General features: G+C 39.3%; 1 protein-coding gene across 2 annotated transcripts in view; it reads right to left on the bottom strand.

Moving 5' to 3' along the window:
- ube4b (ubiquitination factor E4B, UFD2 homolog (S. cerevisiae)) overlaps positions 1-23,748 on the bottom strand; it is an 85,564-nt gene that overhangs the window by 17,380 nt on the left and 44,436 nt on the right. For both annotated transcript variants that reach the window (XM_072586102.1, XM_072586103.1), the window contains 14 exons: positions 20,882-20,996; positions 20,241-20,324; positions 18,838-18,894; positions 17,822-17,938; positions 16,485-16,583; positions 11,660-11,773; positions 10,961-11,159; positions 10,684-10,819; positions 10,276-10,375; positions 5,578-5,705; positions 4,409-4,507; positions 2,186-2,421; positions 721-847; positions 163-307 (listed from right to left, as the gene is read on the bottom strand). In XM_072586102.1, the coding sequence (XP_072442203.1) occupies positions 163-307; positions 721-847; positions 2,186-2,421; positions 4,409-4,507; positions 5,578-5,705; positions 10,276-10,375; positions 10,684-10,819; positions 10,961-11,159; positions 11,660-11,773; positions 16,485-16,583; positions 17,822-17,938; positions 18,838-18,894; positions 20,241-20,324; positions 20,882-20,996 (1,756 nt within the window). The remainder of the gene's footprint in view (positions 1-162; positions 308-720; positions 848-2,185; positions 2,422-4,408; positions 4,508-5,577; positions 5,706-10,275; positions 10,376-10,683; positions 10,820-10,960; positions 11,160-11,659; positions 11,774-16,484; positions 16,584-17,821; positions 17,939-18,837; positions 18,895-20,240; positions 20,325-20,881; positions 20,997-23,748) is intronic.

Here is a 23,748-nt window from a genome sequence, read left to right on the forward strand (position 1 = left end):
CGCCAGCCCTGCTGAGATTTTTCAGCATTTTCTCTTTTAGTTTCAGATTCCAGCATCCACAGTAATTTGTCTCATCTTTCTCTGGCCAGCAGACCGGATCCAATACCAGTACTTCTTCAAAGTAACTAGAGAGCACACACATTAAGCAAGATGCACACTCACCCTGGGCAATGAGTCCCAGCGCTCTTTGTTCTTCATTTCTTCTTGTACCTCATGGATGCGTTTGAGAGAATCCAGACTTTCATCCAGCAGATAGGTGGTGTCATTTATGAGCATATTGATGTAACGAACAAACTGCTTTCCTGAACTGCAAATATAAAATGTATGCAGTGTAAAGCAGGCTACAAAACAGATGCAAGCAGGAAAACTTTAAATTTAAATCAGGTTTTGTGAACACCACCACAAATAATTGCCTATCTACATGGTACATGGTGGTTACAAATGAATCTATGGTTCTTTAGGTCATAGAGTCAAAAGAGATGTACAGCATGGAAACAGACCCTTTGGTCCAACGTGTCCATGACAACCACATATCCTTAATTAATCTAGTCCCACTTGCCAGCATTTGTCCCAATTCCTCTAAACCCTTCCTAATCATATACCCAGCCAGATGCCTTTTAAGTATTGTAATTGCAGAGTATTCTCATACTAACATAATATTACACATAAAACTAGTTATTTTTTTGAAAAAAAAAGGAAAGTTGGATTGCATCAACTTACTTAAACTCTTCCATGAAGGTACCTTGATGTGCCACATTCTGCCATAGGCTCTTAAAGATTGTGCTGATGTGGTAACGGATAGTGAACTTGTCATAGAATTCACTCGTTGCTCCAGTATGTTCAACATCTGAGAAACAAATAACAGCACTTTTTGCTGCTGCATCCAATATACTGAAGATCAGTGTAATACTATCTGCTTCAGTAACACAATAACAGTAATGTTATAAACAAAGCCCAGGCAAAAGATAACCTGATTAAAAAGAGTGCAACTGGTGATGTTTAAACAGCACAAGTAGTTTACAAAGTTCAAAAGAAAATAAATTTCATTTTCCAAAATGCTGTAACTAAAATGCTGTGTTACCTTCCAAATATTAAATTAGAATAAATTCTGACTATTAAGATAAACATCAATTTTTCCATATCATTTCAAAAATATGCACTGAAAATGAAGTGCAAACTAAATGAAAATTTCAAAAAGCTATTTGAACAATTCCTGGCATCTGCGCTGTGATGATAACACTGATATTGTAACCTGCCTCTACTCCATAAAAAAAGGGACTAATTTAGATCAGTTGGCTGGTCAGCTGGTTTGAGGTGCAGAATGAAGCCAACAGCATGGGTGCATGTCCCACACTTCATGACCCATGAAGAATTCTTCTTCTCAACCTCTCCCCTCCACTCTCTCTCTAACATAACAGTTTGTATTGTCTGGTGGGACTCTGTCGACTTTATTGTATATATCCTACTCCACCCAAACAGACCCACAACACAACACTATCTTTACTAAGGATGCCTATTTGTTTAAGGTACTAGAGGGTCACCAGCACCTGAGCAACCAGATCACAGCAGGAGTCCATACCCAAGGAAAGGAATCGAGGGGGGTGTTTGAAAAAAGATCAGAACAAACAAACAAACACTCATTTCTTTTGTGATAGGATTGATCTTTTCTCAACACTTGTGTTCTCCATCGACTTTCCAAAGCCAGATATTAATCTTTGGCTTCAGTGCTCGATTTCCCATCACTAAAGAATTAACAATATTTGAAAAAAAAACAGCATTCTTTAGCCTTTTAGTAAACGGAAAAAGATCTAATCAACCCATCTTGCAGTGAAATGCTGTCTATGGTTATTAGCTGATCTACTACTAATGATTGTTTTGTCAATAAACAAAGCAAGGAGAATTTAGAAACACACATCAGAGTCACAGAGCATCGAACAGACCCTTCGGTCCAACCAGTCCATGCCAAACATAATCCCAAACTAAACTAATCCCAACTGCCTGCTCCTGGCCCATTTCCCTCCAGACCTTCCCTCTTCATCATATCAAAATGTCATACAGGAATTTCTTATGTAACTCATGACCCATTCTTAACTCCTTTATGCAGATCATCCAAAGTAAGTCATTGTACATCAACCAGGTATTATATGATCTCCAAGTTAATTAATAAATAGGATGAACAACATACCTGTGTAAAACTTCATTAACGCAGGCACAAGCTGTTTCGTAGCCAATGGATGGTTCTCCATTATCTCATAGAATTTCTGTGTTCGAGGCTGAACTGCTGGATTTGTTACAAACATGACTTCTACCAGCTTGGCAATCAAGTAAGGATTTCGGATATAGTTCTGACTACAGATAAATACAACAAGGAAGGTCACAACGTCCTGAGTACAAGGTTCATATAAAACCTGAGGGGAATATCTGTAGAAGAATAAGTAATAAAATAAATTGCAAGAAAACCATCATTTGTAAAAGCTGGCACATAGTGTTTTCACAAACAGCAATATAATATTATTTGATAGAGGCACAATGTTCCCAGTAAATGCAAACGTATTATGACGGGCAGGCCATTCAGCCTGTGTGGCCTATTCCACTACTCAAGATGATCACTGTTGATATAATTGTATCTTTAACTCCACATTTCCACCTACTCCCCAAAACCCATCGACTCCCTTGTTAATAAAGATTCACTTGCCCCTTAAAAGTGTTCAATGACTCAGCCTCCACCACTATCTGGAGAAAAAAAAAATAAAGAGTTCCAAAGTCTCCCAACCCTCAGAATAAAATCCTCCTCATTTCAGTCTTAACCAGGAGACTCCTTATCTTTAAACTGTACCCCCATATAGGGCAAATATGCTTTGAGAATCCACATTGTCAAGTCCTCCCAGGATTTTGCATGTTTTGATAGGATCACAGCAGAAGAAAATTTTAAATTAACCTTTTCACTCTGCAGCATGAAAGCAGCAACCAGAAAGTGGAATTGAGAACAAGATGCTTATGTCACTTATGCTCATGCTCACTTGTTGACTTACAGGGAGATGACAACAATAAAGCAGATAAAATCCAATACTGCAGTGGGGTGGTGTGTTTTGTTGCAAGACAGTCAGCAAAACAAGTGAAGGTAGTTCCAGAAAGAATGCTGCCATGTGCTGAATTTACCAGGATACAGTGAGCATAACAAATAACTTGGGCTCTGTGGTTTAAGAGTGGCCAGAAACAATATTGGCTGGTGGTTGTTCAAATTTCAATTAGCATACAAGTTACAGTATACAGACAGAACAAAACAAGTTACATTCAGGCTTTATAACAAATTGATCGATTACAGTTACTACTCATTAAAGAAATACAACTTTCAAAGATTTTGTGCCAATGCCAACGCAATAATGTAACTAACAGGCAAAACCTTAGGGCTACGTTAAGCAGTACTGAAAGACAAAATCCTGACTCCTGACATGTTTCAAATATGATCTAGATAAATCCTAACAAAAAAACTTAACTGAACAATAGCATTTAGTACCCCTAAATAAATTCGAACAGCACATCTTTAGGGTAGGTGGGGTGGGGGAAGCACAATCGATATGCCTTGCTTCAAAGTGGAATCGTTTGTAAGCAACTTTGCCCCATTAAGATCACAGGTACTAGTATGGAGGATAGTGGGTTAGTGTAGGTTAGGTGGGCTTTGATCGGCGCAACATCGAGGGCCGAAGGGCCTGTACTGCGCTGTATTCTTCTATGTTCTATGTTCTACTCTGCTGGCAAACTGTATAAATAGGAACACCCTGAGTCAATTTGAAGATAACTCTTCTCACAACCAGGGGAACAGCTCACACCATCAAAATCTGAAAACATGCTTTAAGTAATTGGCATTTCTGCCAGCTTCAAAAAAACTACTTTTGACAATGATATGCAGTAAATTCAAGATTTTGACTTGTACAGAGAGAATCATGCACACTGACGTGGATTCCGTTTACCACCCCATGAGAAAAAGAACAGGAAATGACATCACTGCAGGAACTGTCATCACTACAGGAAATGATATCACAAACACAAGGAAAACTAAACACAAAAAGCAGGCCATACCACCAGTGCTTCATCTGGAGGCTCACTGATGATGTTACCTAGTATGGTGACAAAATGTCTGAAAACAAATTTTCCAGCCCAGTGAGCAAACTATATCTAGAACCTCAAGCTGAGCTACAAATCTTCTCAAAACTCACTAGAATCATACAAACTTAGTTTAGTTGAGAACAGTGTTGGGCCAAATGCTCCTAGATCAGTGTTAGTGCTTCGCACTTTAAGTTTATCAACCTTGCATGAAAAAAGAGTTTGTTTTAATCCGTGCCCAGGTGATTATAAATCAGCCAAGGATTAACGTATCGCTACTCCTGTTGAAATTACTTTTACTTACTGTACAATAAACAGCAAAAATTCTGCAATATCTTCTAAATAGAATTCAGGCAATGCTGCAAACACCTTGGGGATCTCTGGATTAAGGGGCAGTGTCATGCTGTGAGGAGAAAGAAAAACATTCAGCAATCCTGTAGTTAGTCAACAGTAAAAGAAACCATAGAAGTCAACACTTATCTGATTAGTATTAGTTTGATTGTTAGAATAAAACTGACCGGAGTTAATGTGGTTTCAAAAAAAGCAATATTAGAGCTAGGTAGCTTCATTCACGGATCTCAAAGTGAATAGTGTAGGAACAGAAAAATAGGTGATACATGGTAACATGGTCCAAATCCAAAGACTGCTGGAATGCAAACCACTTGCATTTCTAACTGGAAATAAAAATGGTCATCTCAACCAATTCTTAATGGTCATGAAGCTATTCGAAAGTAATTGACAAGGAGGAATGGCTGATGTGGGTAAAAGTTGACAAATTCATACACCAGCCAACTCAAAACTAACAGAATTAAGTGTTAGCATAACATGTGAATTTCTTTTTATGACTGCAATAGATTAACAGTATTTTTTGGATTTTAGCATTAGAATTTAGTAGTTTGTCTATGTAACAGTCAGTGCACAAAGACAATTTGCTTGTGCTACATGCGTCGCAGTATTTTTATATAAAGGGGATATAAATCAAATGAACAAGTAAAATAATCAAATTCTCTGCAAATGGAATAAAAGGGAACAAAAAAAAAACAAAATCAGCAAAGACTCCTGGGCAGGATTGTAACTCAAATTCCTACTCTTCCCATTTTAGAGAAGAGAGACAGTGGTTCAGGTATTCTTCTCTTCTCCATTATTTAAAATTAATAGCTTGCCAATATAAGTTCTACAACTTCAATAAATGATGGGAGCAAACATTAGAAACATTAACCAGAATATTGGGACCAGGAATGATTAGGTATTAGGTTTGTAAAGTGATCCACATCACAATTTCTTCTCTCTGAAAACAAGCATATAAACCTGCATTCGAGTTATACCTCAGAGGAGGGTACACATGAATAAATTATACTTTCTTTGCACACCTATATCTAGGAAGATAATGGATCAAAGCCATTCTAATGTCTAACAGATAGAAATATTCTTGCAATTTGCGACAATCGTGTAAAAGAAAAGTAGAACACTTACTCTGGGTAGCGTGGATCAACCAGACGAAAGATCAGTTGAATTAATGTGCCATAAAACTGGAGGCATCTTCTCAACAGATTCTCATCTAATAAACCAGCATCAGCACATGCTTTGCTCCGCACCAATTTCTAGGTGTAAAGTAGAGAATAGATCAATACAAACGGAAAATCATCCCCAACTAAAATGCCTTTTCAGACAAAAGCAAAAAGTAGGCAATGTTTTAATGTTTGAGTCAGATATCATCTTATACACTACATGTGCAGCATGTACACTCTTTTACTACCAAATTTTTTTAATATGGGATTAATAAATAGTTAAATATAGTATGGTACTTAAAGAATTCACTAGGTGGAACAGTGTGAAAGGTCCACACAAGCTGATGATCTGCTCCAAAGGAATACATTTCTCACTGGAGAATTCATGCATTAAAGTGATGTGGGTTTTGAATTTGGCATCCTGGACGCATTTAATGTTCTGGTAGGATAAAGATCCACTGATTTAGCACACTAGAGATTAAGTCCCATTATCCCTGGAATCAACGTGAAAAAATTTAGTGTAACCATCTGAAGTCCCCAATTTACGTGACTGAGAAACCCAGGTTAAATGAAAATGCTTACCAGGTTTTCTTAAAATAAAGAAAAAAAAACTATTCATTGCAAACAAATTGCCTTTAAGTTAAAAAAAAATTTAACTCTACAACTTAAAATCTCAAGGTTTAAAAATACAAGGAAACACAATAGCGCCAGTCAAAATACAATGGGTTGCTTCTTTTTGCTTTGATTCTTTGATGTTGACAAAAAGGTTCAGTCGATATTCAGCCTTTCACTCATTAGTTGAAAATTCAATATTTCAACAGCTGAGTTAGATTACTTACAGTGTGGAAACAGGCCCTTCAGCCCAACAAGTCCACAACGACCCTCCGAAGAGCAACCCACCCAGACACATTCCCCTACACCTAACACTACGGGCAATTTAGCATGGCCAATTCACCAGAGGAAACCAAAGCACCCGGAGGGGACCCACGCAGACAGGGGGAGAACGTGCAAACTCCACACAGACGTTGCCTGAGGCGGGAATTGAACACGAGTCTCTGGTGCTGTGAGGCAACAGTGCTAACCAATAAGCGACCAGGCCATCCCAATATCTGAACGATATTTTATTCCTCTTTCAACTGGGGATTTGCTGATCAAGGTGAAAGGGATTGAGCATTACTGGAGACTTTCCGATACTTCCACACAGGTGAGCGAGTGTGTGTTTTGGTGCTCTCTTTCCAAATAGAGTTTACTGTTGTACACAAGCCAAACCTGATCAGGAGCTGGTTAAAACATTGTTTTTCTGCTTTTATTCTTTGTTCTGGAAAAAGCCAACATTTGTATATAACAAGTGTTTCAGTGAACATAATTTTAAAAACAGCAGCCATCTATTTGCTCAGTCTCTGGTTTAAAACAATAACTTAATTTTGAACTATTCAACTACAAGACAAAGAAAAAATGTTGCCTATACAATAGTGAATACAATTTCAGGTCACTTTTCAGTGCAGTACTGATTGAGTACTACATTATTAGGCATGCTAGCTATTAGACAAGATCTTAATAGCTGAATTCTCAATGGACAGACAAATTTTTGCCAACACTAAGTCACAGATCATCTGGCCATTTACTGTTTTTGGGACCACACCGTACAAAAATTGTTTGCTGAATTTCAACACTGACTATAGCTAAAATATACATTTTCTACTGTGAAGCATTTTGGGAGTTCAATAGCTGTAAAAGATTCTACATTAAAATGGAGATCTTCTCTAATTGGGAGTTAGTGTGATGTATTGTGTTATTTAAATATAATGATATTGCAGAATATTATGGAAACCTTCTAGTGCAGAAAGTGGCCATTTGGCCCATCTAGTTGGCACCGACCCTCCACCTGTGGGACTGAGACACTAAACTGGAGCAAATGGCAGAAAGCCCTGCAGACACAGGGAGAATGTGCAAACTCCATATAGACAACACTGGAATCAAACAGGAGTGCCTGCTGTGAGGCAGTAATACTACAGTATGCAACTACAGTAACTGAACTTACAAACAATGAATAGTTCAAAATAATAGTTCAAAAGTTGCTTACGAATTACAAATGGATTTACTTAATGTTTTAATTATACAGTGCAAATAACAGTGAAATGACAATCTGGTTTAACTGTTAAATTATTTGAAATTTGCAGTTTTGTACTTTGCATTTTGGAAGCAGACCAGTTCAAGTATTTGTCTTCTTATGACTGCCCCAATGCAACAACAAACAAATTTTAACACTACGCGTTTACAGAGTCAAACACAAAACTGACCTCAAAATTTTGTTATGATACTGCCACACACACCACACACACACCCCCACACACACCCCCACACACACACGGAGCTTTTTAATCTGTTTTAATGGTTCAATCTCAGGTTTATCTCCAATGTCAAAAAGTAGGACAAAGTCAGAATTAAAATGTTAAAAATCCAAGAAACCAGCATCAAACATGTACTTCATTTTAATATTGTGTGCTGCCATTTAGCACTGGACCGACAGAATCCTTTTTTTCCCAAAAACAAAATAGACAAATCAGATCTAGAGAACTTGGTTAAAACCTAAAGGCAAAAGATTCCATGGTTTTGAATAGTAAATTTTGCTATCCAAAATTAGAACAGTAATATAATTTACAATACAACTAACACAATAATTAACTTGGTCAATGAGAAACAGACTGATTGAACATCTGATAGCCAATGTGATCAAGGCAGATCTCTCAGACATCTCAACAACTCTTCCTGACTTAATAGGTCATCAAATCTCATTTAACTTCACCTGTGTCAATAAGGCCTTGAATCTCCCTTTCAAGAGACGTTCCATCATAAACTACCTCAATGACTCCTCCCATTCTGATCAATGTCTTTTCTCTGCTGCATCTCCAACCGCCGTCCCCTCACCAATCCCATGGACTCCAACACTACACTAGTACTCATTCACAAGTACAAGTACCAACTGTTCATTCACAAGCAGCTGCACTAACCTAAAACTGCTCCTTGGCTTTCTTTGAATTCTAATCTTGTTCAATCGCATCGAGCAAATGCAGCCTCCTGGCTTTTCAACCCTACTCTCAAATGGTGCATTTCATGTTGATGATCAGTCCATTCAGCAGGACTGAACCATTTGTGTCACACAGCTTCTTCCGAGAATCCACAGATTACAAGTCTTCCTGAGCCCTCAATAAACAGAGCTATCCAACTACTCTAAGACCTTTGAGCCCTCAGTACACAAAACCCATGCAGTTCAGTTGTCATGTGCAACACAGTTAACAACAGTACTGCTTCTGTTCTTGTCTGTATCCTTCAACTAACCAACCATTGAACCTCTCTTCAGCGACTCCCAAACTGTCCTGAACGGCCTTGCAATAAGTCCTTTGCTTATTGCTAGATAGAACTGAATGTTGCCTTCCAGCAACTCATGGAACTGCTTGTTTAATAAACGTTACTAGTCATAGATTGCTGGCTTGTTTCGTATCAACAAAACACAAATAGAGGATTTTGTTACACAACACAGCTCACCACAGCACTTTAATGTTACTCTTGATGACAATTCAATAACTTCTTTTACCAGGCTCCACTTAAGGGTTTATTCAACGGATGTTCCAAAATTTATAATAATAATTTTCAAGATCATGAAATACTGCCAAGCTAATTTAGCTACAAAAAAATACGACTGGACTGATCAACAACATAAAATACACCTCATTTTTTATTGGGAGAAAGTGAGGACTGCAGATCAGAGTCAAAGAGTGTGGTGCTGGAAAAGCACAGCCGGTCAGACAGCATCGGAGGAGCAGGAGAATCGACAAAAGACCTTCATCAAGAATTAGGAATTCCTGGTGGTGAAGGGCCTATGCCAGAAACAGATTCTTCTGCTCCTCGGATGCTGCCTGACTGGCTGTGCTTTTCCGGCACCACACTCTGACTATTTTTTAATATCTGAATTCACTCTATAATTGTTGGTGTTACGTTTAAATTAATAGTACATGCTGTCAACGGTAAATGGCATGCAATGCAGATTTTCTTCATGGCTATAGTCACTCTCAAAACCCTATAAAACGCCACTCAACATTACGGGTGCAATATATGCACATTTCAGGACTTGAATTTTCGAAAGGAAAATCAAACTTCAGGGTTGCCAGTGGGTGATGGAAAGGGAGTGACTGTTTTCAAAGTCAAGAGAAAAATTACTTTCTACCAATTCATCACCAAAAGAACTCCTAGAATACGTAACTGGAAATGAGTAAAGTATGATTTGTCTTTCAAAAGGTCCTTAACTTTTATGACAACATGGCACGTGTTCTAAACAAAAGCTTGTCCTTGCCTCAACATGTCCCGAGGCTTCATCCTGAGCCATTTTATTGGCCGTTTTTGTCAGTGGTGGTTCGCCATTGCTTTTCATTCTCAGTTGCAGGAAGAGGAAGCAGATTTCAAATGTACCTGAACCAGACCAACCACCCAGTCCCTGCCCTTGGCACTATTCAGCCAAGCAAGCCAAATCAGCCTCCATAGTTATGTTGATGCAAGAGCAAGAAGTAGATAGATCCATCATTTCTTTATGTGGAATCCAAACAGGCTGGAAAACAAAATAATTGGAGCCAAGATTGCATCATTACCTGCAATAATTCTTACACACCTTCAATTGAGTCTTGCATCGTTTCAACATCTCCCTGTGTCTGCTTGCCAATGGAGAATCCTTCCACTGACTTTCACTATTTTTCAGTTCCTCCACAGTCCTATAAAATAGGAAATGAAAAAAAGTCAATATAAACCTTAACTGAGCTAGAAAAAAAGCTCACTGACACAACGGAGATCAACAAGTATTATTACACATTATTAGCAGAACATTGTATCACATTTATGGTTTCAGCTTGCCTCTACAGTCTCTAAATGGGAACCATACTAAACGATGAGCATGCACTAGTCTCTCTCAAACCACACTTAAAACTTCCACGGGCAGACTAATAGATTATCAAACTGTCTACTTCTCCATAAAGCTCCACGAAAGGCAAAAATATAATCCACTTTTGCAATCCCTTCCTACCGGTTAAGATCTCGAATAGCTCGTAATCTTCTTATATATCGGCGGCAACTTGGCAAGATAGCAAGATGGTGTGCATGTAAGGTCAGGAAGAAGCATTCTGTAGGGAACTTTGGCTCAGCAAACTTAGACTGATCATCTGTTTAGATTAAAAAGAAAATATGTAAAGATTGTGAAAATAAATTAAGTTAAAGAACGCAGCTTAAAATACACACCTCAGATAGACAGTTGCAGAAGGGGAAAAAAAAAGTTGCACACTAAATACTTCTAATGTACTTACTGAGTTCAGAAAGCCAGCTTTTAATGTCTTCCATTGAGGCTTTCACACGTGTCTCATCAGACAGTATGTTGATGCGACACTTTGGGTGGAAAATGTACATTGGGTCAACAGTTTCTAGCTTGATCTTTGTGCTCAGTTGCTGCAGCACCCACAAAAAATTCAACATGAACCCATCCGTTGATACCAGTCGGTCATCTGTCTATTTAAAATAATTTTTACATTGTAAAAATACTGTACTTATCATTGAGTTTTCGATTACAATTATGAAATTAGATACTTTTTAAATGGGCAAAATACTCTAAATATTTTAAAATTCTTTTGTGGGACATGAGCATCGCTGACAAGGCCGGTGTTTATTGTTCATCCAAAATCAATCTCGAGAACAGGATTCTGATAAAAAGCTTCAAAATACTACACTCTCATTTTCTAAATCTCAGGTGTTCGATTGAAGATGCATGTCACAATATAAAATTGCAGCTCAACTTGCTGAAAACCAACTGAAAAAATTGAAGCGGCAGATTTCTCTGCTGCAATTTCTGCAAGAGGTCTGTGGAAGTCCCAGGGAAAATGACAATAGTGCGTCAAATTTCAGGCATCCAGAGATCGACAGACGATGTCATTAACACTACTAAGTGGTTTTATATTATCTCACCAATAAGGCATCCTAACAAGTGCCATGTCCATTGATCACACACCTACCTGCATTTGTGCTTTCTTCATATTGCGATTTACCACTGCTGCCATGTAATTTAATGCAGACTCTCTAGTCTCACCGTTAAGTAAAATATTGTGCAAAATTTTGAAGAGATCAGTCTGCAAATCAAAACGCAAAAGGGTATTACAAAGTTGGAAGGTGTCATTCAATCCACATTCAGTGTACCTCAGTAGTTAAATAAAACCAAGATGCAGGAGTAAAGGAGTCTTCTTGTCACTTGTTTGAAACTGCATCAGCAGATATCCTCAATTCAAAAGCTACAGGTGTGGAAGATTGTAAAAACTGTTTCCTCCGGGTGCTCCGATTTCCTCCCACACTCCAAAGATGTGCAGGTCAGGTGAATTGGCCATACTAAATTGCCTGTAGTGTTAGGTAAGGGGTAGATGTAGGGGTATGGGTGGGTTGCACTTCGGCGGGGCGGTGTGGACTTGTTGGGCCGAAGGGCCTGTTTCCACACTGTAAGTAATCTAATCTAATCTAATCTAAATGTTGGTTCAGAAAGCAATTGCACATAACCAATTGGAAACTGAGAAGCAAATATGTAAGGAGATCTCAGGTATCTGTAAAAATAATGGGGTTGTAATGGTAGGGGGTTTTAACTTTCCCAACATAGACTAGACTCGCACAGTGTTAAGGAGGAATTTGTTAAGCGTGTACAATTAAACTCTCTTATTGAATAGGTGGACGTACCAACTAGAGAAGGAGAAATATTTGAGCTTGTGTAGGGAAATAAGCCAGGGCAAATGACTGAGTTGTAAGTGGGAATGCACTTTGGGACAAATAATCATAATACTTATAGTTTTAAAAAGAATGATCAAACTGATCAAAAAGTTAAAGTTTAAATTGGAGTAAGGCCAATTTTGACAGTATTAGATAGTGACATTCAAAAGTTGATTGGGGGAGGCTATTCGCAGCTAAAGGGACAGTTGGGAAGTGGGAGATCTTGAAAAATTAGAGAACAAGAGCTCAGAGGCAGTATGTTCCTGTTAGTGTGAAGGGCAAGGTTGGTAGTTGGAGAAAATGTTAGATGACTAGAGAAATTGAGGCTCTAGTCAAGTAAAAGCATATGCTAAGTTTAGACAGCTGGTACTGAGTGAACCTTACAGTATAAGAGCAGTAGAAGTACACTTGCAGGGAAATTAGGAGGGCAAAAAGGGGATATGAGACAGCTTTCGAAAATAGAATTAAGAGATTCTATATGTACATCAAGGGGCAAACATTAAAAAAAAGAGTTGCTAGGGAGAGAAGAGGGCCCCTTAAAGTTCAACATGGCCACCCATGTATGGAACCACAAGAGATGGTCGAGATACTCAATGAACATTTCACATCGCTATTTACTGTGGAGAAGGACATGGAAGCTGGGGAACTTGGGGAAATAGTAATGCCTTGAAAAGAGTTCATGTTACAGAAGAGGTGGTGCAAGAGGTCTTAAAACACAAAGGCAGAAAAATCCCAGGATCTGATCAGGTGTATCCCATGACATTATGGAAGGCAAGTGAAGGTATTCTGGTGAGGTGCTGGAAGACCGGAGCTGGCCATTATGTGGTGCCATTATTTAAAAAAAAAGCCAGAGAGCTTTAGACCAATGAGCCTAACATCAGTGGTGGCAAGTTGTTGAAGGGGATCCCGCAGGGCAGGATTTACATGCATTTCGAAAGGCAAGGACTGATTAGGGATAGTCAACATGGCTTTGTGCATGGAAAATCATATCTCACTAACTTGGTTCAGCTTTCTGAAGAGGTGACAAAGATAATTATTGAAGGCAGAGCAGTGGATGCTGTCTATCTGGACTCAGCAAACGGTGATTCAACGTTCTGCACTGATTAGTATGGTTAGATCGCATGGAATCAAAGAGAAGATTCTAAAGTAGCTTGGAGGAAGGAAACTAGGGTGGTGGTAGAGGGTTGCTTTTCAGGTTTGTGAAGATTTGAGACTTCGGTTTAAAGTGAAAGGGGAAAGATTTTAAAAGGACCCGAGGGGGAACTTTTTCCACGCAGAGGGTAATACGTGTGTGGAACAGGCTGCCAGGGGAATTGTTGGAGACAGGTACAGTTACAACATTTAAAAAGCATCTGGATAGGCAGATGAATAGGATGGGTTCAGAAGGATAAGGGCCATATGCTGGCAGATGGGACTAGGTCAGATTAGGATGTCTGGGTGGCACGATCAAGTCGGATCAAAGCTTCTGTTTCCATGCTGTATGACTTTATAAATAAAAACAAAATTCTGCAGCGCAGTATACAGGGGAACCTCGATTATCCGAATACCAATTATCCGAATATCGGATTATCCAAAGGACATCTCAAGGTCCCAATGGAAACATTACATCAAAGATGTGTTGCCAATAGTGATCGCGTCTTTTTTTTTAAAAAGAGTGATTAAACAGGCACCATCTCCAACTGAATAACCTTCCACTCTCTCTCCCCACACTTTCCCTGGAGGTCTACACAGTAGTGTACCCTAAACCACCCCCCAGATTAATCTCACTAACATTGTCCTGTACAGGGCAAAGGTGGAACCTGTCAAAAAGTTGCAGTAAAAGGTTGTGTGCATGTGTGTGTGGCTGTGTGTGTTGTGTCCTATTTGGAGACTTACCCCACAAAGGCAGCAGCAGCAGTCTTATTGTTGGTGTCTAGTCCAGCTGCCCCAGAGAGGGGGCAGGTGTGTACAGGGTTGGGGAGCGGGCAGCAGGCAGTGTTGGACAGGATTTGAGTTGGACCGGGGGAGCGAAGGATGTTGGGGGCAGGGGACGATATTGGACTGGTTTGGGGCAGGAGGGGGCCAGTTTTGGATGGGTGTGGGGCAGGAGGGGGACGGTGTTGGACGGGTCTGGGGCAGGCCTGTATTGCACTGGTTTGGGGCGGGAGGCAGGGGTTGGGGGGGGGGGGGGGGGCGCGGTGTTGGACGGGTTTGGGGCAGGATGCTGGAGTTGGGGGGCGAGGCAGTGTTGGGGGGTGGGGGGGAGGGGGCTGGTGTTGGACAGGTTGCAGGCGGGAGGCAGTCTTGGTGGGGGGAAATGGCCGGTGTTGGACGGATTGCAGGCAGGAGGCAGTGTTGGGGGCCGGGGGAGGTATTGACAGGTGTGTGCTGGGCCTCATGCTATGTGATGTTGCAGTCTCCTGAACGGGGAGCAGACTTTAAAATTTCCAAGCCGCAGAGGAAAGACATTTAATCAATTAACCGAATAATTGTTTATCTGAACGAAATAGTGCCCGTCCATCACGATCAGAATATCGAGGTTCCCCTGTATTACACAATCTCAGCATTTTGATCCCCTTCTCTCTGCTGAGGAAGTGTAGATGATGCTAGTTCAATAATAGGTACCTCCAGTTGGGCACCTGCTAGTCTTACTCAGTGCAATACACAACACTTAGGAAGTCAAGCAGCATTTGTCCTCTTGGGTGAACGTGAAAGACCCCGTGACATTATTTCAGAGGGGTTATTCGGTGCATTCTGGCCAAGATTAATCCCCAAATGAATATTAGGAGATTAACCAGTCATTATCACAGTTCCAAAGAAGGCTATTGGACATTAAGTCTGCTTTCTCTCCACAGAAGATCCGCTGAGTTTCCCCATCAATTTCAGTTTCTGCTTAAATCATCACATATTGGTTTGTGGATATTTCAATTAAAATTGGCTGCTGCATCGCCTATACTGGTATTGTTGAAAAGTGTGGTGCTGGAAAAGCACAGCAAGTCAGGCAGCATCTGAGGAGCAGAACAGTCAATGTTTTGAGCAGAAGCTCTTCATCATTATTGGGGTGGGGGGGGGGGTGCTGCTGACAGATAAATAGGAGGGTGGGAATGAGGTAGTTGGGAAGGCAATAGGTAGATGTAAGAGATGTAAGTTGGTGGGGGGGGGGGGGAAAGATGGGTGATAGTGATAGATTGGAGGGGAGGGCGAAGCAGACAGGTGGGAAGGAAGATGGACTGGTGGGACAGTTCAAGAGGGCAGTGCCATGTCAGAGGGCTGGATCTAGGATGAGGTGGGGGAGGGGAGATTAGGAAACTAGTGAAGTCGATGTTGATGCCATGTGGTTGAAGGATCCCAAGTTTGAAGATAAGGCTTTCTTCCTCCAGTCTTGGCATCGCCTAACACCTGTTCCCACTCCACCAAGGACATCAACTTCACCAGTTTCCTAATCTCTCCTCCCCCCACCTCACCCCAGGTCCACCCCTCCAACTTGGCACCACACAAACTGTCCTACCTATCCATCTTCTTTCCCACCTTCCGACTTATCTACTTATTGCCTTCCCAGCTACCTTCCCCCCAACCCCCACCTTCCTATTTATCTCTCAGCCCTCTTCCACCCCGCCCACATTCCTGAAGGGCTAATTCCCAAAACATCAACTAGCCTGCTCGCCGGATGCTGCCTGACCTGCTGTGCTTTTCCAACGCCAAATTTTTGACTCAGATTCTCCAGCATCTGCAGTCTTCATTTTCTCTTCTACTGCTATATTGACAGCATTCTTAAAAAAGTTATCAGCAATAGAGTGTTTTGAGTCAGTGACTGTGAAAGGTGTTATGTAAATCCAAGTTTATTATTTTGCAAATTTTAAATGACAGTTTGAGGGGAACAAATCAATATCTTACTATGATTTCCTGGCTAAATAGTGATGTTTCAGTTAATACTTTTGTCCTCATGTCCATAAAAGTTGTCACGGTATTAACTACCGATGGCATTCAGAAGACAGTGACAGCTGGAGGCTGTGCAAGAAAAGAACATCTGGGCAAACAATACTTTTGAAGAAGAAATTAAGAATCTTTTGCAATTATCACTGATCTATTAAATCTCATTCATTTACTTACCCTGGCTGATTCTAGATGGTGTTGCAAGGACTGACTAACAACTCTAGTATTTTCAAGTGTAAGTGTAGGTCCAGAGAAATATTTCTCAACAACTCTTGTCTAAAACAAAACACATGGTTATTGTCAAACAGTACACTGTCAAATTACACTGAGAAGTACACTTATTAAGATGGAAACAAAGTATTTTGTAAAGATTGCATACTGTACTTAGGAAACTAATATTTATTATTTCAAGATTCATTCAGTTGGCCAGGTATGCATCCACTTTTCTTTTATGCAAGCCTGTGGAACAGTTACAAAAGAATATCTGAGGAATCTTAAAGAAATGAACAATAACCATCACCCTGTCATAATGTTTTAGACCAAAAATGAAAGTATAAGAGCATTTTGAGAAGGAACAATGGATCCATGAAGAGTACCAAGATAACTTAGGTTCCACTTTTCTCCCCACAGCCCAAATACATTTGTTAAAGCATAATTTTTCTCAACTTCACAATAGGCACCCTTCCCTTGCTCCCCTAAAGTATCTTCTTCCAACTTGGGTCTGCATACAAACTATACTTTAATGATGTAACAGGACAGCCTGGTCACCATTAAGTTTAAAAATGCCTTCTGCACTTCAGTGTTACTTGACAATGCGCTGCATTGCACAAATACGCATGTTTGATACACTGTTTCCCATAACTAAGTCAAACAAGCTAATAGGAAGGGTTTGGAGGGATATGGACCAAATGCATGCAAGTGGGACTAGATGAGTTTGGAAACATGGTCAGCACGGACTGGTTGGACCAAAGGGTCTGTTTCCATGTTGTGTGACTTTATGACTTATCATCTGTGTTACAATTTTGCTAACCAATGCCTTGTCTTTCTGGGATTTTGGCTAAAAATATATTCTTTAGAGGTTGGGTGAAATGAGGCAGAGGGGCAGTGATAAAACAGTTATATGAACAGTTACATCCAAAGAACCGCAGATGCAAAAACAAGAAAACGAAACAAAAACAAAACATAGTTCTGATGAAGAGTCACCAGACTAGAAACATTGACTCCATTTTCTCCTGACTGTTACCATCAGACTTGCTGGGAATTTCCAGCAACTGCTGCTTTTGTTTCAGATCTCGAGCATCCACAAAGCCTTTAAAGGCATTTTTTTTTCCACCTAAGTCAGTTGAACGGTGTAGTTTTTCAGACAAATAAAAGACAGATATTATTACATCTGTTACTCTTCAACTCCACCAGACAGCAGTTTCCTCCCCGTGCGTTTATTATTATGGTCATGTTGGCCTTTGCATTACCTAAGATGCACACAGATGGGTAATTAAATGTTCTACAGTACTTACATCATCCTCTGCAAACACAGACAGGCTGAAGAAGGAGCCAAGGACTGACAGTCTCTGCAGCTCTCTGCCTGTTCCTTGACTTAAAGGATCAGGCAAAAACAAAGGAAGAGAGATCACCTGGGAAGACAAAAGAATGTACAGTGAATCAATGGATTCTTTTTTTGAACAACCACCATCCCCCCACCCTGCACCTGCCTATAATGATTTGTTCCAACTTTTGTCTGTCCTGAAAGCACAGATTTTTATTTTTGCTTGTATATAGCTATGCTGGCACTGACTCCCTGTGGCACTTTAAATTGCTTATCCTAGCCAAGATGAGGAGGTGCTGGTGTTGGGCTGGGGTGGACAAACTTAAATATCAAGGTTATGGTCCAACAAGTTTATTCGGAAGCATTAGCTTTCAGGACCACTGCTATCTGACGAAGGAGCAGTGCTCCAAAAGCCAGCACTTCCAAATAAACCTGTTGTACTATAACCTGGTGTTGTGAGATATTTAATTTTATCCTAGCCAAATCACTCTATTGCAACTGAAATCAACATTTATCAGTTCCCAGCAGGATTGTTGGATAACAGATTAAGAATGCAGTTTGAAAGCTCCCACTCTAACTGAGGAGTGCTAGATCACATCCAAAATGCTGCCCATGCTAAAAATCAATAAATTCAACACAAATCACAGACTGGCTGCAAGTCCTTACCTGTCTGACTGGGTCAACTATAGGCTGGATAAACTCCCCAAGCTACTATTATAGCCAGTAAACAGGTTTAAAGTTTAATGTTTAAAATGAATATTTGTAAAAATATTTTATACACAAAAACCAGATATCCCTCATACAATTTTACTAAGCTTTTCCCACCCCAGTCAAATTGAGGAGAGGTTGGTCATCAAACTACTGCAGAAAAATAATATTAATTTGCTTTCTATATGAAGTTACTTTTGATTAATTGTTATCTCTTGAAAACACTGTTTGATGTAATAAACCATAAAACAACATCAACACAGAAAGAGATGAACTTACCAAAGTGCACACAGGATGTGTCTTCCCAAATTTAATTTCACATAATTCTTGTAAAGCCTGGAACAAAATAAGTGTATTATTCAGTTTAATTGACAAATAGATTACAGAACTAAGAAAAACAAGCTCAAAAATTTAATTCAGTTTTGATAACTACATTGTAAGGATCCATTCAACCTATGTTTAAGGGTTTTACTTCAACTTCTATCCATGTAGGATTTTGATATTATTTGTGAATTCAAATAGCTGACCTGATTCTAAGTACCTGTGACATATTTGTGCACCCATTTTCCATCTCACATCACTCCCAGGACAATATTCTGTCTGTCTTCAATATGTTCCCTCCCTAGTGTGGGTAAATAGAGTTTGGGAGAAGATTTGTAGCTCGGGTGCTCGTTGTTGTGGTTCTGTTCGCCGAGCTGGGAATTTGTGTTGCAACACAAATTCCCAGCTCGGCGAACAGAACCACAACAGTGTGGGTAAATATTCTGAATTCCTTCCTTGAAGATAATACGAAGGCACTTATACAGTCATAAAAAGGTTTTTTCAAAACCCCACTGTTTCTTGACAATGTGAGGAGGAAAAGGCGCACTCCCACAACCCAGGGCTTGAAGCAGAATCTGTCAATTTTCAAACTTAAGTCGTCCTGGCAAAAACATACGGCCAACTTGCAGCAGCCACATTCATTTCACAAATCAAAACAGCTTGTAAAAGCAAGTGACAGCAAGAGAACCAATTTTGTGATTCTTTGAAATAAAATTGCTCTGTGGAATTCAATGGATGCCAGTGCTAGTTGGCATCATTTACTACGACTAACATTCTGAGTGCAACAGCTCTCAGTACCTAGACTTTATGGTTGCTGTGAAATGCATCATACCAAAGATTAAGAGAATTAGTTTAATTTTTATTTGGTCTAAACTTTTCTGTGCACATATTGAAAACTAAATACAAATTAAATTAATTCTCTTAATCACGGGTGTGATTTTAACTTTTTCTGTGCACAATCATACCCGTGATTAAGAGAATTAATTTGATTTGTATTTGGTTTTCAAGATATGCACAGTAAAAGTTAAACCAGATTGCAAACTAACAGATACATGTTCATCTAAAGATGAATTTTTGAACTAATGTAGCGCATGAGAACGAGATGCTGAAATAAGAACCCATAGTGTTATAAATAATTGAGGAAATACATGCATTTGTGTTTAGCATTCTTGCATATTCATAGGTCAGAATAACAGTCACAATAAATAAAACAGAGTTATTTGAACAACTAGCAGCTCATGAATCATGTTAACTAGTGTATTAAGTAGAGTTCATATAAAACAAATGCATAAATTCTTTACATTGAGTGCAAGAATATTCAGTCTAGAACAAATGAAATGTCACGTTTCCCCCTTTCTTACCACAAGTGGATACTTGAAATTATCACCATCTAAAGAACATTCTTTCACAGCCTGTGCAAGACCTTGTATGATTGGAATAAAGATCTGTTGGACAGAAGATGAAAATTTCAAGTTCAGATTATTGCCTGAATTAATATTTCCAAGTACTCAAAAGTCAAACTTCATAGCAAATGTTTTCATCAGGACCGTCCATTTGATACATGGAGTGAAAAATGCATTTGAAAGTATGTGACATGGGAGTAAAGGCATGATGTGCTGAAATGTGCAATTTCAATTGTCCCAGCTCTAATTTCAGGATGGGGATTGAGGCAGGATGAAGGGGGGGGGGGGGAAGAAGAAGGAGGGTATAAGACAGACAGATGGGGGAAGGGAAAACAGACAGATAGAGAGAAGGAAAGAGAGAGAATGGGATAATGGCTGGTATTTGGAATGAGATCCTGATCAGTCATAATCCCACTAAACAGGACTAAAAGGCAAAATGGCTTTTATGTTGTCAGAAATCAGTGTATTTGAAGTCTACCCCTAGAGACTCTCACACAGTTTGATAACATAAAAGTCAGATGAGATTGCCACCTTGAAGGAAAACCAACATCTTTAAATAGGAAAGAATGAATTGGAGAAATATCTGCAAACTTTCTCACCTGTTTGAATACCTCAGAGTCCTGATGGGTCATTCTAACTAGCTCTTGAATGAAGCCATATGGAAGATTCCTACACAACATATATGGTACTAGCAATGACTGCTGCAACAAGGACCTGTACAATAAAAATGCATTTGTTTCATTAAACTCATTATAGCTGCCCAATCTTAGATGAAGCCACTCACTACACAAACATGAAGTAGCTGTCTACCTACAACATGTGTGACACAGCCACGGCATCTTTTTTGGTTAAGAAGTAACCGAAAGGCAGAGGCATTCTTTTAAAATGTTAAGAACAAACTGAAAGCTATCAATAAACCTTTGGAATACTGACCATTTTACCGTGTCATAACAGCCCTATCCATTAAATAATCCCATTAGCTCATCAGGGTCTTTGTGAAGCAGAGTGCACAAAAAGGAAGTGCATTGCATTAAAGGACAAACATCCTTTATTATTCCTTCATAGTATTTACTGACCATCCCTAATTGCTCTTGAAAAGATGGTATTGAGCTGTATTCCTGAACTGCTACAGTTCATCTGTGTAGATACACACACATGCTGTTAGGCAGGGAGTTTCCAGGATTTTGTTTCAATTCAAGTTAAGGGACAATGATATACTTCTAGTCAGAATTACATATGAAACAAGACTACTAAAGAATTGCAGATGCTGGAAATCAGAAACAAAAACAGAAATAACTGGAAAATTTCAGCCTGGCAGCATCTGTGAAAATAAAGCAGGTTAATGTTTTGGGTCCAGTGATCTTCAGAACATGTTATCTGTGGTTTGGAGAGAAACTTGCAGGAAGTAATGTTTACATGCATCTGCTACACTCTTCCTTGATAGAGGTTGCATCCTTAAAAGATGTCCGTCAAAGTAGCCTTGGTGAGTTGCTGCAACATACACTGTAGATGGTACACACTGATGTCACCAGTGAACACAGCAAACGTTGCTGAAGGTGCACTCAGGTGGACAACTGGAGAGACTTCCATCACATTCCTGACTTGTGCCATGGATCACAAATTTACACAAAGTGGAACAATCCAGAATCAAGTAGACCTTATCAGATATTTTAGTTGGGTTTGTGCATCTCCCTATCGTAAATATTTCAAAATGAACAAGCTTCTACAAAATGCTCATAGATCTTTGTGGACATTCAATGTATGAACAAAAATTCTACTGTTAGCTCCTCAGACTGATCTAGCTGTAAACAAATCAATAGTTTTATCTCATATTAACTGGATTTACCCTTCAATTCTTCTGCCTTGTAACTGATGAGAAACATTATGGAAATCCCATTCAATTCCTGATGATGTATATTTTGATAATGGGTGAAATTACAATTTTTAAGGCAAATAATCAACCTGAATTCATTAGGTCTTCCTTTTTGGCAATGGAGTTGAGAAACAGAGGGAAGAAATTTTAAATGGCTAAGAAGCAGACTCCTAGATTGTCATTACCATCAAATACAAACTGGAATGATGCAAATATTTGGTCATGGAGGCCAAGTGCAATGTTGTTTTGATGACCAAGTCAGATCTGGTAACAAACAATGAGATTTGTTGTAATATTTGTGAGAATCTGTGGACCATCAAATGGAAAGGGTAAGACAATTTTGGTTGTGGATAAATAAGTTGACATGCAGGATTTAAATGAAGGTAGATAGGCAAAGGGAACAAAGCAACAGAATTTCTGAAGAAAAATGCAATTGTTGGAAATGGGAAACAAAAATGAAACATGTGATAAACACGCTGTAGAATCCATGGAGTAAAAGGGACTAAAGGTTTATGGCTGAGATTACTCTTCAAAACCTTCATGCAAAGGTTGAAATAACTGCAGACTTTCTAGACACAAGGGCAAAATGCAGGATAGGGAAATCCAAAAAGATGATAGTTAAGAGACTTCTTCCCTGGCAATATTCATAAGACATTTTTTTCTGTCAGCCGGAACTAACACTTTAACATTTCCATGTACATCAAATATTTGATATTTTCCTTAGATATGAAAGTCAAACAAATGAATAGTGTTTAAAAAGAAAATCAAGAGTGTTAATTCTTCAAATATCTTGTAGAATCAATAAGCAAGCTTGTACAAGAGGACAGATGCAGAGATGTATTTTGGTCCTAGTTTCTTGACCTATAAAAGTTTGCCTTTCTGCACAATTTATGCTGCTCATAGTCTTATTGCTTTCTCTTCTCCATCAGTATAATGCAATTATACGAAAAGCAGTCATCTACAAACTCAGCTGTTAAGAGCACAAACAAGATTCCATAAACAAAGTTACATTCAAAAGATCTATAAGTTGATTCAAATCACTGTCAAATACTTACACTCATTAAAGGATAAAAAGAAAATCATATATATGAGACCCATTGAGGAAACAGGATAGTGATTAGAAGTCACTTTTTAAAAAAAAAGATGCATCATTTTCTGATCTGGCAGTTAAAAGTAACAAGGAGCAGATCGGACTCAAATACTGTTTTTACGTTTGTTCTGCCTTGCATGTAGTTTTTTCTTGTTCTCTTATGGGATGTTGGCGCTGCTGGCAAAGCTTGCATTTCTCTTATAGCTTTCTAGGTCATTTCAGAGGGTGGTTAAGAGTCAACCACATTGTTGTGGGGCTGGAGTCTCATGTAGTCCAGACCAGTAAGGATGACTGGACAAATGCTCCTAAAGGACATTAGTTAACCTTAGGGTTAAGGTTCTGGTAGGATCTTATGTTCTAGATTTAGGAAGTGAAATCCCATCTGCTGCTATAGGAGATCCATTTCCAGAGATTATTCCCAGGCCTTTGGATTACTCATCCAATGACATGATCATGATGCCACATCTCCTGTTTGAAACCATCTCCTTTCCCACAGTGAAGTT

The sequence above is a fragment of the Chiloscyllium punctatum genome, chromosome 16, assembly GCF_047496795.1.
Source record: "Chiloscyllium punctatum isolate Juve2018m chromosome 16, sChiPun1.3, whole genome shotgun sequence".
NCBI classification, from domain to species: domain Eukaryota; kingdom Metazoa; phylum Chordata; class Chondrichthyes; order Orectolobiformes; family Hemiscylliidae; genus Chiloscyllium; species Chiloscyllium punctatum.